Source organism: Tetrao urogallus (assembly GCF_951394365.1).
Source record: "Tetrao urogallus genome assembly, chromosome: 3".
Lineage (NCBI taxonomy): Eukaryota > Metazoa > Chordata > Aves > Galliformes > Phasianidae > Tetrao > Tetrao urogallus.
This window is the reverse complement of record NC_136815.1, coordinates 23991530-24004987: the sequence shown is the minus strand read 5'-3', so window position 1 is coordinate 24004987 and position 13458 is coordinate 23991530. Positions and strand designations below refer to the sequence as shown.

General features: G+C 42.9%; 1 protein-coding gene across 1 annotated transcript; it reads left to right on the top strand.

Annotated features, from left to right (window-relative positions):
* Positions 1-1663: 1663 nt before the first annotated feature.
* OTUD6B (OTU deubiquitinase 6B) lies at positions 1664-9136 on the top strand (the record flags this gene model as incomplete). Its single annotated transcript, XM_079533128.1, has 7 exons — positions 1664-1754; positions 3700-3854; positions 5755-5850; positions 6468-6780; positions 7408-7469; positions 8677-8783; positions 9052-9136. 7 exons carry the CDS (start codon positions 1664-1666, stop codon positions 9134-9136), a joined length of 909 nt encoding a protein of 302 aa, XP_079389254.1.
* Positions 9137-13458: the final 4322 nt, after the last annotated feature.

Here is a 13458-nt window from a genome sequence, read left to right as displayed (position 1 = left end):
GCCTTTGTTGCTATCCCACATTACAGTCCACAATAGATGTCTGGTACCAACCGCCAGTTCAAAGAACAGGTTCTCACAACAGGCTGATAACCAACCTAACAGGTTAGGATTGAGGCCTTGAGAAGTTAGAAATAAGCCTGCTAGCCATGGCAATGCTCTTCTTAATTATTCTCATTTATTCTGTTGCATGGCAGTAAAGGAATTAGCTCTCCCATGCTCAATGGAGGGTCCCAAATCCTACATAATCTTGACTTCAGTTGTGCTGAGAGGTGTTCAAATAAGGGTGACATATTATACAATCACAGAGTCATTAAGGCTGAAAAAGGCCACTAAGATCATGTAGTCCAATCATTGACCCATCATCACCACGCTCACTAAACCGTGTCCCTCAGTGCCATATCTACACCTCTCTTGAACACCTCCAGGGACAGTGACCCCACCACTTCCCTGGGCAGCCTGTTCCAATACCTCACCACTCTTTCTGAGAGGAAATTTTTACCAGTGTTCAACCTAAACCTCCTCTTGTGCAACTTAAGGCTATCTCATGCTATCACTGTTACCTGGGAGAAGAGGCTAACCCACACCTCGCCACAACCTCCTTGTTGTAGAGAAGGCAGTTGTAGAGAACAATAGGGTCTTCCCTGAGCCTCCTCTTCTCCAGACTGAAAAATCCCAGCTCCCTCAGCCACTCCCCATAAGACTTGTGCTTCAGACCCCCCCCCAGTTTCGTTGTTAAGTGTTGTTGCTGTGTGACAGCTGGCAGCAGAGGGGCAGTCTGACACAACGGCATCTGACACAGGAGTGCGTAAGAAGCAAAGTGTGGGACTGAGCTTCTACATGGAAAAAATGGCACTACTGACATTCACTGATTCTTGCTGAACGTTGATGGAGACCACACAGTGGATATGAGCACAGTGAGGCAGTGAGCAGTGAAATTTCTGCAGCAGTGCCAACAACACCGGGTCACTTCCACTGGAGCAGATCTTTAGGAGACGGCATGCAGGCTATTGTTCATTGCTGGTGAAAATGCACAGCTAATGGCAGCAATTGTACTGACAAATAGTGTTTTGTGGCTGAGAGTTTGCTCTATCAAACAGCGCGATTGTATATATAAGCGCTCTTTGTATCTGCTGAAGTTTCCATGGAAATAAATAGGAAGCATTATTTTCAGAGCGAGCTATGTCCTTCTTTCCGTTTCTAAAGACAGTCCCATAGGCAGCCTTGGATCAGCTAGGTGTTTCGAGCAAGCCACTCCGCAGGTGTTTTTGCCGCAGTGTTTTTGCCGAGGGGGTGCTTCAGCCTTACGATCGATCAGACAGGGACGGCCGTGCGTCTCCCTCACCGTCGTCCTGCGCACTCACACCGCCCACCAAAGAAACACTGCCACCGCCGGGTTCAGGGCCTAGAACGCGAGGGCTGCCGAGGGGGGGAGAAGCCGCTCCTCTCAGCGGCGGGGCAGCCCCAGGACACCGGGGCCGCAAACAGCCGATCCCGGAGGCGCCCGAAGCCGGGACAACCGAGGCGCCTCAGGCCCGCCGCGGCTCTCCCCGCACTGCCGGCGCGGGTGGAGGGCGGGGCCGGGCGGCGCGGCGCTGCCGGAAGCACGCGGCTCCCGCCGGGGTCGGGGTGAGGGCGTCCGGCGGGCTCGGGCCTGCGGGCGCCCATGGAGGGCTCCGAGGACGAGGAGGCGGAGGCCGGCGGGCCGCTGCAGCAGCTCGTCAAGCGGCAGCGCAGGGAGAAGCGCGAGCTGCAAGGTGAGGAGGGCCGGGAGCAGGGAGCGGCCTGCCCGCTGGGACAGCGCGTGGAGCTCCCGGCAGCGAGAGAGGCCGAAGGGACGGTGGCGGTGGGCGCTTTCTTGCGTTAACGTGTGTCTCCCGGCCCGGCCTTGTGCTCTTTTCCTTTGTTGTGAAGGGAGACGCGCTTTGGTGAGGCAGTGCAGAAGCGCTTGCCGAAGGGACCCGCTTGGCCGCGTGTCATCGCTCGCGGCGCGCTGCGGCCTCCGGGCTCAGCCGGCCGCGGTGACGGCGGTCACTGCAGCGCTGCGTCCGCATCTCACCGATACGGTGCGGTACCACGGCGTGACTGAGAGATCCTTTAGATGGGTTCTGTTGAGCTGCAACAAAAAAGGTTGACCGTTACCTTTTCGTTAAGCGTTTCCCATTGTTGATGTATCGATACGAGCTTTTCCTTATCTGCGTTCTTTGGTATTTAATGAAAGAGATCAATTTGCAGCCTTTAATCAGAAGGCTAGTTTTGCAGTGTATTATTATTATAGGAGTATGTTGTTTTGGGATGTATCTTCATCCCTCAGATAAAGCAGATATTGAAAAGAGAGGCAGTAGTCAAGAGGTCCTGGTAGATGAAAAACTTGACATGAGCCAGTAGTGTGTGTGTGCAATCCAGAAGGTCAACAGTAACCTGTGCTGCATCAAAAGAGGGGTGGCCAGCAGGGACAGGGAGGTGATTGTCCCCCTCTACTCTGCTCTTGTGAGGCCCCATCTGGAATACTGCGTCCAAGTGTGGAGCCCACAGTACAAGAAAGACAGTTGGAGAGGGTCCAGAGAAGGGCCACGAAGATGATCAGGGACTGGAGCACCTCCCTTGTGAAGACAGGCTGAGGGAGCTGGGCTTGTTCAGCCTGGAGAAAAGAAGGCTGCAGGGTGACCTCATTGCAGCCTTTCAGTACCTAAAGGGAGCCTACAAACAGGAGGGGAATCAACTCTTTGAAAGGGTTGATAACTGTAGGATGAGGGGAAATGGTTTTAAGTTGAGGGAGGGAAGATTTAGGTTGGATGTCAGGGAAGTTTCTTTGCAGAGAGAGTGGCGACGTGCTGGAACAGGCTGCCCAGAGAGGTTGTGGATGCCCCGTACCTGGAGGTGTTCAAGGCCAGATTGGATGGGGCCCTGGGCAGCCTGGTTTAGCATTAAATGGGGAGGTTGGTGGCCCTGCATGTGGCAGGGGGGTTGGAGATTCATGGTCTTTGAGGTCCCTTCCAACCCTGGCCATTCTGTGATAGTGTGATCTGGAGACCCAAGCACAGGAAAGACATGATGCTGTTGGAATGAGTCCAGAGGAGAGCTATTAACGTGATCGAGGGCTGTTGGTCTCCTGTGAGGAAAGGCTGAGGGACTTAGGCTTGTTTAGCTTGGAGAAAGCTCTGGAGAGACCTCACTGTGGCTTTCCAGTACTTGATGGGTCCTTATAAACAGGAGGGAGAGCGACTTTTTACATGGGTAGATAGTGATAGAACAAGGAGGTTTTGAACTAACAGAAAGGAGGTTCAGATTAAATGTGCGGGGGAAGTTTTTCACTGAGAGGGCAATGAGGCCTTGGCACAGCTGCCCAGAGAAGTCTGTGGATGACCCATCCCTGGAGGCATTCAAGGCCAGGTTGGATGGAGCCCTGGGCAGCCTGATCTGCTGGGTGGTAGCCCTGCACACAATTCAAGCCTGCTTGAATTACTCCTTCTTGAACCCATTCTTCTTTATATAATAGTAGCATAGAACACTTCAATGTCATGATTTCAACTGTTAAAAGAAATATGTAATGTAAAATGCGGTGTGATGTGCAGCCTGATATCTGAACTGTTAAAGCATTCTGATATCTTGAGATACGTAATTTTTTCTTTATGGCTAGCAGTCCTCCTTTAGGCCATGACTGTGGAATTGCTGTAACATTTTATCACACTATTTTAACAGCAAAAATTCAAGGCATGAAAAATGCTGTTCCCAAGAATGATAAAAAGAGGCGAAAACAGCTGGCTGAAGAAGTCGCCAAACTAGAGGCAGAACTTGAACAGAAGCACAAGGAAGAATTAAAGCAGCTGAAGGAAACTGTGCCCGAGCAGAATAAGGTATATTCCTTAACCTCAGCTGAAGTTGGGTAGATACAATTTGTGTTCAAACTTCTTTAACTTTTTAAAAAATTATAATTAACTAATGTGTAATTTTCTAAAGCATTTCTCCTTTTCCTCACTGTATTTCCTTGTAGTAACTCTTGTAATCTTTGGAAAGATCCAGCTGCTACGTTGGTTAAGCAAACACTGCTGGAAGAAGCATTTACTTGCATTCTTAATGGTGAACAGTATTTGGTTTTGCTCTTACAGCTCTTAATAGCTCAGGCTAATTAATAAATAGTATGCATTTTTATAGTTCTCGTTATGTTGTCATTCTCGTTACCGTAAGCAGTAGGCTACTCGAGTACTGGACTGGTGAACTTCAGTAGGCAATTGAAAAATGTATTCTGATTGGTTTTGTGATTCTGGCAACATTATAGGTGACATTCTTTTTTTGCAAATACATTTCCTGTAGTCATGAGAGTTTTGACTTAAAGGCTGCTGTTAGGCCTTGTTGGCAGTACAGCTACTTGAATGTTTCCAGTGTGCTGTGCTTAATTTTTTACAGAGGCTCAGTATTATTCCAGTTTAACTGCAGGAAATACTGACGAGTAAACTATATATGAGCATTTAATTAAATAATGTACAGAAATTAACCTATGTTTTAGCAATTACTAAATAAAGTGACTGAAACTCCCATTGCAAACAATTTGCATTCCACAGACTTAATTCTGTGTATCCAGTCCTGAAAGAAACCCTTATTTCTAACATGTACTTGAGTTTAAATGCAGTTGATGCAAGCAGGCCTGTTCATATACTTTCTTCTATCTAAATGGCAGTACAGGTTGCAGCTAAATTGGCACATTGGCACAACATGGTTATCTGTGACTGATGCTATGCTCCATGCTCATTTGTCTCCTTAAGCGACTTCCTAACTTCGACTTTTTGCTATGTAAATCTTGTAAAGAAACAAACAAAAACCTGTCTCTGCAGTGCTTTCTGGACACAAATGTTTTCTAACTTAAGGAGGAAGTAAGCAGGTTGGCCTATTGCTTGAAAACAAGAGAGAAAGACTAGTGCAAGACTTTCAGACAAATTGCCTTGTCTGAGAAGAATCTACTGAGATTCCTTTTGAAAACGTTTTCAATTGTGAGCGCTATAACCCTATGCAAACCTTATGTAGTAGTCTTTAATCAGATTCTTCAGCAGGTGTTTAATTCATAAGCATTAAACGTAATGCTTCTTAGATTAGTTTCAGTGATTTGCTTCATTTTTGCCAATGACTTGTCAAAGTACTAGCTAAAGTTCCTGTGGCAATCATAGATTTCACTGTGAGGATTTTGGTTTGAGATACCTGTTGGTCTTCTCAGATTTATTTCTTGACTTCTCTATTCAGATCAAAAGTACACCTGTGCTTTCCAGGGCAACATCTGGTTCATACTGTAATGAGATGAGTTTTGACATTCTGTCTTAGAAATGTCAATTCTTGGTCTCTTCCAAGTACTTATTCTTTGTTAAGAAGGGTGGAGCCTTCTGATTTAACTAGCACTGAACTTGTTAACAGCTCTCTGGCTGTTTCAGCTTAACATGCATCTACAGGCAAGGAGAGGAAAACTCCCCAGCAGCCAGTAAGCATGTGTTCAAGCTTCACTGTGGAAGCCTGTAAGAGAACATACAGAATTGTGCAATTCACAACCATTCATATTTTGAGATGAAAGGAAGAAGGTAATCAGATGGTTGGGATGTGAAACGCTTGACTGTCAGCTATGAGAGGCTTTGTGGCATGCTGATCTTCGTGTGAAAACATTGTACATATACATTGAGACTACCTTGGAGCAGCTTAAAATTGTTTTAGGAGATGCTCATCTCGATTATTTATACCAATAAGAACTTTTAATGCCTTTTTTTCTCTTTTCAGATAGATTCTATAGCTGATGGTGTTGCAAATTTTGAGCTTGAGGGACGGGAGCAGCAGATTCAGCATCCTCGAATATCAAAAGCGCAGAAGAGACGGGTATGATATAACATCAAAACATTTTACAAATATTTGATGAAGTTCATTTAAAATAAACTGTAGTAGCTGGTAATGATTTTACAGAGGGCATTATCTGGATAATTCAGTATTGATTTTGCACCTACTGGATGTCTTGAAAACTTGTGAAGTTGCTATGTAGTCATTTGTAAGCATTTTTAAAATAGTTGCACTTCTTTACATTCAGCTGGAAGTCTGAATAGATGAGGAGGTAGAAGACAGGAAAAAAAAAACAATTCTAAAAACCAAACAGTTTTGTAAGAATTACACTGGAATTACTAACAAAGAAATAAAGTAAAATACCATAGGATATATGGAAAAAATGAAAGTAATAAAACATCACAGATTCAACATAGAACCTTAATAATGAAATTCTTGTAAATTTGTGAGTTTGGGGATTTATTGGTCATTTAGCATTTGCTAAAACTTGGGTTTAGGTTTCTGAAACTTAGTAGTACTGATTTTAGAGAATGTTTCATAAACTTCAATGTACTGAGGAAGCATTTCAGTTAAAGAGTTAAAGACAACTACTAAGTGAAGAGCTGTATAGACATCTTCTGAAGTCTAATAGTTGATATAATTTATGTTTACAATCTAAGGAAAAAAAAGCTGCCTTGGAGAAAGAAAGAGAAGAAAGAATAGCTGAAGCTGAGATAGAAAATCTAACAGGAGCAAGGCATCTTGAAAGTCAGAAACTTGCCTCCTTGTTGGCAGCAAGGCACTTGGAGATTAAACAGATTCCTTCAGATGGCCATTGCATGTACAGAGCTATTGAAGATCAGCTCAAGGATCACCACAACTCCTGGACTGTTGCAACTCTGAGAAATCAAACAGCAAAGTATATTCAGAGTCACTTTGATGACTTCCTGCCATTTCTTACAAACCCCAATACTGGAGACATGTATAGCAAAGGTAAGAGTTGTAGTGTAAAACATTTTAGAAAACATTATAATGATTTCTGATATTATTATTGCCCTCTGTTACAGCTGAGGTGTGACTAAGTCGTTATTATATATTTGTTCCTGAACTTCATTAGTGTATTGGTTCTGCTGTGTTCTAAATGCTGTAGAAGTTAACAACTGTTTGGCTAATTTGGAATTCAAAAAGCAACAGCTCAACTACATGCAGTTACAAGATACTAAAAATATATCTCACTAAGAATTAAGCATAATACTTGCTTTCATATTCTATTCTAGACTCTCAAAACAGTAATTTTTGAAACACATATGCAATTTCATGCTTTTTGTTACTTACAATTCCTTGAATAAAAAGTTTAAAATGTAAACTTCTGTTTTTCCCCCATAACTTTCCTAATTTCTGTCTTTAGTCTTCATTTTTCTTTCCAAAACAGTTGTGCTTTTTGTTTCTGGTTTCTACTGTTTTTTTTTGTTTGTTTGTTTGTTTAGTGAGCATATATATTTTCCCATGTGTGGACTTTTCAAGCTCTAGTTGTTCACTGTGCAACTGTTATTTCTCCTTAGTTGCTAGCTCTCAAAGGAGAGGACTACTAATAGTTGACTTTTTTTTGTTTCCCCACAGAGGAATTTGCAAAATACTGTGATGATATAGCAAATACGGCTGCGTGGGGTGGTCAACTGGAAGTAAGTGTCGTATTCACTCAGTTCAGAATTTTGCAAATTATCAATTTATCTTTAAAAAGGGACTTCTTAGGAAGTAGTGCCTGTAGGGATAGGGAGACATATTCGTAATTTTCTTCTGTTGCAATTTTCTCCATGTCAGCATTTCTGATGGTCTACTGATGTTCTGTTTGACAACAGGTAAAGAATTCAGTAGCTTAAAATATTGTTAGAAAGAATTACAGTAGCATTAGGGGAAAACTTTGTCTTAAGGGGAAGAAAGCATTTTTTTGTTGTGTAAGTTGGTGGTAGGTGGACTGTGTTCAGTTTTGGGCACCTCAGTAGAGAAAGAAAACGCTGAGGTGCTGGAGCAGGTCCAAAGAAGGGCAGCATGGCTTGTGAAGGGCTTGGAGAATGTGCCCTGCAAGGAGAGACTGAAGGAACTGGGGTTGTTTAGTCTGGGAAAGAGGAGGCTGAGGGGAGAACTTACTGCTCTCTTCAAATGCCTGAAAGGTGATTGCAGCGAGAGGGGGGTTGGTCTCTTCTTACTGGTGACAGGTGACAGGATGAGGAGAAATGGCCTCAAGTTGCACCAGGTTGGGTATCAGGAAAAACTTCTTTACAGGAGGGTTGTTAAGCACTGGAATAGGCTCCCCGAGGAGATGGTTGAGTCACCATCCCTGGATGTGTTTAAAAACTGTTTGGATGTGGTGCTCAGGGACATGATTTAGCAGAGGGCTGTTAGAGTTAGGGTAGTATGGTCTGGTTGTGTTGGACTCGATGGTCTTTAAAGTCTTTTCCAACCTGAGCAATTCTGTGATTCAATGACAGTTGGACTAGATGCTCTTGGAAGTGTTTTCCAACCTTGGTGTATCTATGATTGTATAGTAACAAAGCTGACTATAATGGAGCAGTGTTGGATTTTTGTAATAACCTTTAAGGTTGAGAAAGTACGTTTTAGTTTATGTCCTTATATTTTTTTTTTTTACTGCTTTTTGAAGTTATTATGTAGCTAGCACAATGTTGTGTGTTTTTATCAAGATAATAAATAACTTAAGGCAATTAATTAGTTGGAAAAGTTGGAAGTTGTTTCGCTTGTTAATAAAGTTTAGTTTGTAACAAAATTTGAAATGTTATAACTAGACTCATGCTTGCTAGAACTAAATAGTATGTCTGCTCCCCACTTGGATTTAATCATGTTACTGAATGGTTGGGTTTTTTTGCCTTACAGCTAAGGGCTTTGTCGCACATTCTGCAGACACCTATTGAGGTAGTGCAGATGGATTCCCCTTCCATTATTGTTGGTGAAGAATATTCAGGCAAACCAATAATACTTGTGTAAGTATGTAATTTTACCCATTCTCAAAATTCTTACTAACTTTAATAAAACTTTCTTTTTTATTATTATTCAAAGCATATGTCAGTCTGTGTCTGAAAGTCACCAACATTAAAACCTGCCTTTATTAATACTCTGCTTTTTTTTTAATGACCATTTATTTTTCTGTGCTAAAGCTTGAACTTAAACTGTCCAGTGCTGTTAATGTTTGGCGTGCAGTATATTTTAGTATATTTTAAACTAAATATTTATTTTCTAACTTTTTTTCAGGTATATGAGACATGCTTATGGATTAGGAGAACATTACAATTCTGTAAAACTTCTAACAGACACGGCTACAGAAAATGGCAGCTAGTATTAAACAATCCACGTTAGTAACAATTGCATCTTGATATGTTGGGCTCCAGACAACTGTTAGATGGACTAGAAAGTAAAACTAACTGGAATGGATAAAAAATGGAAAAAAAGATGTTTGAGGCTCTGCTGGGAATCATAAACAGCTCTTTATTTGAAACACGGAAACAGAAAGTTCCAAACACCACAGTATTTTGAACTTGTTGGTATTAATCATATTTAGAAAATCTCTAAAATACTGACTGTGTAGGTCAGAACTCTGTTGGTTGGTTTGTTTTTCTTTTCGTAGAACTTCAATCTCATGCCACTGTGAAAATACTCAGCAGCAAATGGTTAATCTGAAATATGCTAAAGAATTAAGGTTACTAGATAGGTTTCTGTTGCATTATTTCTTGGAGATTTTCATGATCATGGAAGAGTTGAGGACTTCGAAATAATTGATTTGTTTAGACTGATGGAGTATTGTTTGCTGTATTTTAGTTCCATCAGAATCTAGCTTTAATAATATATTAGGGATCCCCTTTATTTGGGCAGGGAAGAGCTTGACTGAAGGAGTCACAAAAAGTGTCTTAAAATTTTACAGGCTTTTATCAAGTTTTTTACAAGATCTGAGGGCTTTACTTTTGTTTTGCTGTAGGATGCTGTTGATGCTGTTCCTAGTACTGAATCTCTTAGGTAGAGAATTGTTGCTAATGACTGTACATCATAACATGGACGAGTCAGCTGTGCTTTTCATCCTTCATCTGTGTGTTTTGGTGGTACAGAAATCTTACAAACAGGTCCTCAGTTTCCTTAGTTCAGGTAGTGAGACTTTACCTGAACTCATCATGCAAGGACCTGCTGATCTATGCGTGGCCTAAAATGCAGTATTTTATAAGGCTTAAAACAGCTGGTTGCATACAAGTGTAAAAATAACCACCTTCTCTTACATCAGTAACTTTAAGTGTGATATGCAAAATAATTTATGTTTTCCTTTTTATGCACAGAGAAGACTTGAAAGTCTTGTGTTTTACTTTTTTGTTTGTCTTTCTACATTGGAAATGTAGATTTTTGTCTTGAGGTTGCTACAATTATGACTCCAAAACTGGTATCAAACTGTAATGCAATCAGTTGTTTCTTAATAGTAGAAGTCATTTTGATCTATAAGCCATAGCCTATAACATCATAATTGTCTGCATTATCTTAGTGCCAGTAAGTTGCTTTGGAAAAAAGCAGTTCTCTTCAGATTTAAACATGTTTGCACTCAATTGAAGATTATGAGGTAACAGTGCACACATTGTAATCTTTTGATGAATTTAGCCAGTGGGTACATGTTCATAGGATTTAAAAATTGCAAAAGAGCAAATCTGCTCTTAATCAAATAGATAAGTGTTCACTTTATGGATCAGGTTCTGTCTGAATGAAACACTTTGAGAGAGGGAAAAGTGAAAATAAAAAAGCAGTCATAGCAGAGGTCTGTGGGGGGCAAAGAGGTGCTGGTTGAGCAAGCAGAACACATATTAAGAGTTTTTTAGAATGGTTTAGGTAACCATGTATTAACGAGATCAAGAAATTTGCTGCATTCTTATTTATCAGACATAGTACAGCAAATGTAGCTCTATTTACAGCAGCTGTTCCACTGCAGAATTTTACTGCCTTGCCTGTATGAAACCACGTTTTTAACGAAAAAGATGTCTCTATTCATAATACCACTATGAGTTTTGCTAAAAATAATAATTTCAAATATTATTCTCAGTGTTGCTTCAAATTGGCATGACACAAAAGCATATGCTGCTTTTCGTAGATACCTTGTGAAAGAAGTTCTTTGGTTTGTTGGGTTCTCATTTTTTTAATTGGTAAGAGGAAGATGTTAGAATCCTCCAATGCCTGTACTAACAGTTTGTGCTGTTTATTATTATTTTTACAATCTGTATAAAGAAAAAGAATGTTTTAATAGAGTGGGAAGAAGATCCTTGCTCGTGCTGTGTGGAACTTGCCAAAATGTAATAAATTGGTTTATATGTGGCATTTTTTGTTGTGGTCACTTCTAATTCAGTACATGAATTGTTCACTTCTTAATTTCTAGTATTAATAAATTTACTAATTTTTATGACTTTAGGATCCTGCTGTAGCATGAATTCTCTGCGACTCCTCCCATTCAAGCAGACAGAAGTTTGCTCTTTGTAAAATTGTGTTTATAGATGAGTTGCATGCTCAGCATTGTAGTAATTTTCAGAATAATTTATTTGAAAATATCCTTGAATTTCTCTGTAAATGAAAATGACCAAGTGAAATGGAGTTCTCTTCAGAATCTTAATTCTGAATATTAATTTCCTGGTGAATGTGGGACACCTGCCTGTACCTGTCACCATCGGACTCCCCCATCACATGCCCTTCTCAAAAGTCCTTCCCCAGCTTTCTTGTACGCCCTGTTCAGATATGGGAAAGCCGCTATATTCAGGCATTGGAAGTGCCTCCATTTCCTGAGCCTTGCCTTTTAGCAGCCATTGCAGAGAGCTGCGGTTCAGGCTTGCCCTGGGGGCTGCCATCTAAGGGCAGTGCTGCCGAGTGGTGGTGGCTGGCAGGGCAGTGCCCGTGGACCAGGCCGGGAGGGCTGGGCCTTGGTGGGGTGTGGGGCTGTCTATGGGGCTGTCTGTGTTCCTTGGCATAGTACGTCTGCAGGGTGGGAGCGAAGGATCTTCCCTGGCCCACTGCTGGCCTGTTGCCCCCAGCTCTCCCCACCAGCAGGAGGGAGCAGGGGACAGGCACGTTGCCTGCGGGCTGTCCTGACATCCCCCTCCCCTGCTCATCTTGGTAGGTGTCCTTTCTCTCAGCCTTTTGCTGATCTGTTTTGTGCCGCCCTATCAAACCTGGCTGATCTGTCAGCCATCCCAGCTGTTCCCTGGGGCTCAGCATTGAGGAGCAGGGACAGGGGAAGCTCTTAATGCCCCCAGGAGTCACAGAAACTGGTGCTGTGGCAGCGCTTACTCTGCAACCTCAAGGGAGGAAGGAGTTCTCACCTGGCCACATCCTGCACATCCTGGAGGTGGGCTGCAGCACTGAGAAGCAGTCTCAGTTGCCGTACTCCTGAATGTCTTCCATCAGGCTCTTGAGGTTCATGCTGCATCTTCCAGGACTCCATAATGGACCTGCAGGTGGAGTCACACAGGGAGCCGCAGCGGGACGATGGGAATATGGCATGCGATGGAAGTGAGCTGGTTCTTGTGGGGCTCCTTCCAGATGATTTCCACCTTCTGCAGCATCAGCTCTGTGGTTAAGGGCACTGGTTTAAATAAAAAGAAAAAGAAAAAAAAAGAATCAGGAAGAGCTGTGGGAAAATGGCCTCCACCACCTTCATGACATGACAAGAGGCAGCTGGAGTGTTTTGGGGATGGTCCAGCCCATTTTGAGACTTGTAGGGATGGAGGGACAGTCGGGGAGGGAGATCCCCCAGGCAGGTCTATGGCCAGGGACAAGGCTTTAGGGTAGACAAGAGAATGGGATCAGGGACTCAGGCTCAGACAGACGAGTGAAGAACTCACACCCAGGGTAGGGAGATGTGCCCTGTGCCTGGTGGTGGGAGGGGGTGTGTGCCTCACTGAAAGGTTCATGAGCACTTGGAGTAGCTCCTGCAACACCTTCTCTATGGCCAGGAGCTCCAAGAGCATTGCCCTTCAAATGCTGACAGCAACATTGAGGATCCTTAGGGCTGTCAGCATGGCTGCCCCTTGCTGGTTGACGGCCGTGAGGCAGGGAGGGGAGATGAGCCCTGAGGGCTGAAGGCCCCATACCTGGTGCAGGTCAGGGAGTTGCCCAGCAGACTTCTAGCCGTACAAGGATATGAATACTGTCAAAGAATTTATTTACATGTCTCTTTGACAACTGCACTACTAAGACATTTTGGTAATAACTGGGTCCCTGTGCTCCCTATCTACTCTGTTTTTTGCTGGACAGGTTTTGTTCCCTGCACATCAATTCAAACAGGCAGTCAGCTGGAGTTCTCCTCTTCAGTCTAATTCTTCTTGGGCTGTTCTGGATCCCCTGGGCATCATCTCAGTTGCAGCTGGGGTTACAGGAGAAGAGTGAGTAAAACAAATGCAGAGGAGAATTGTTAGTTGCCGCCATAAAATCAGAAAGACAACAGAAGAAAGACTTTGAATTGCAAAAGAGAAAGCTGTGCATAAACAAGCCTATTGTTTGGATTCAACCTTCAATCCAGGCAAGTGATCTGTCCTGTTGTCTGCAGGGTAGGAAATCCCTCCAGTGATCTCTCCTGCTGTAACACAGCAGTGGTGCTGCATCCATTTTCCAGTTTGTCATCCTGTCTGCCTCTGGGATGGTCAT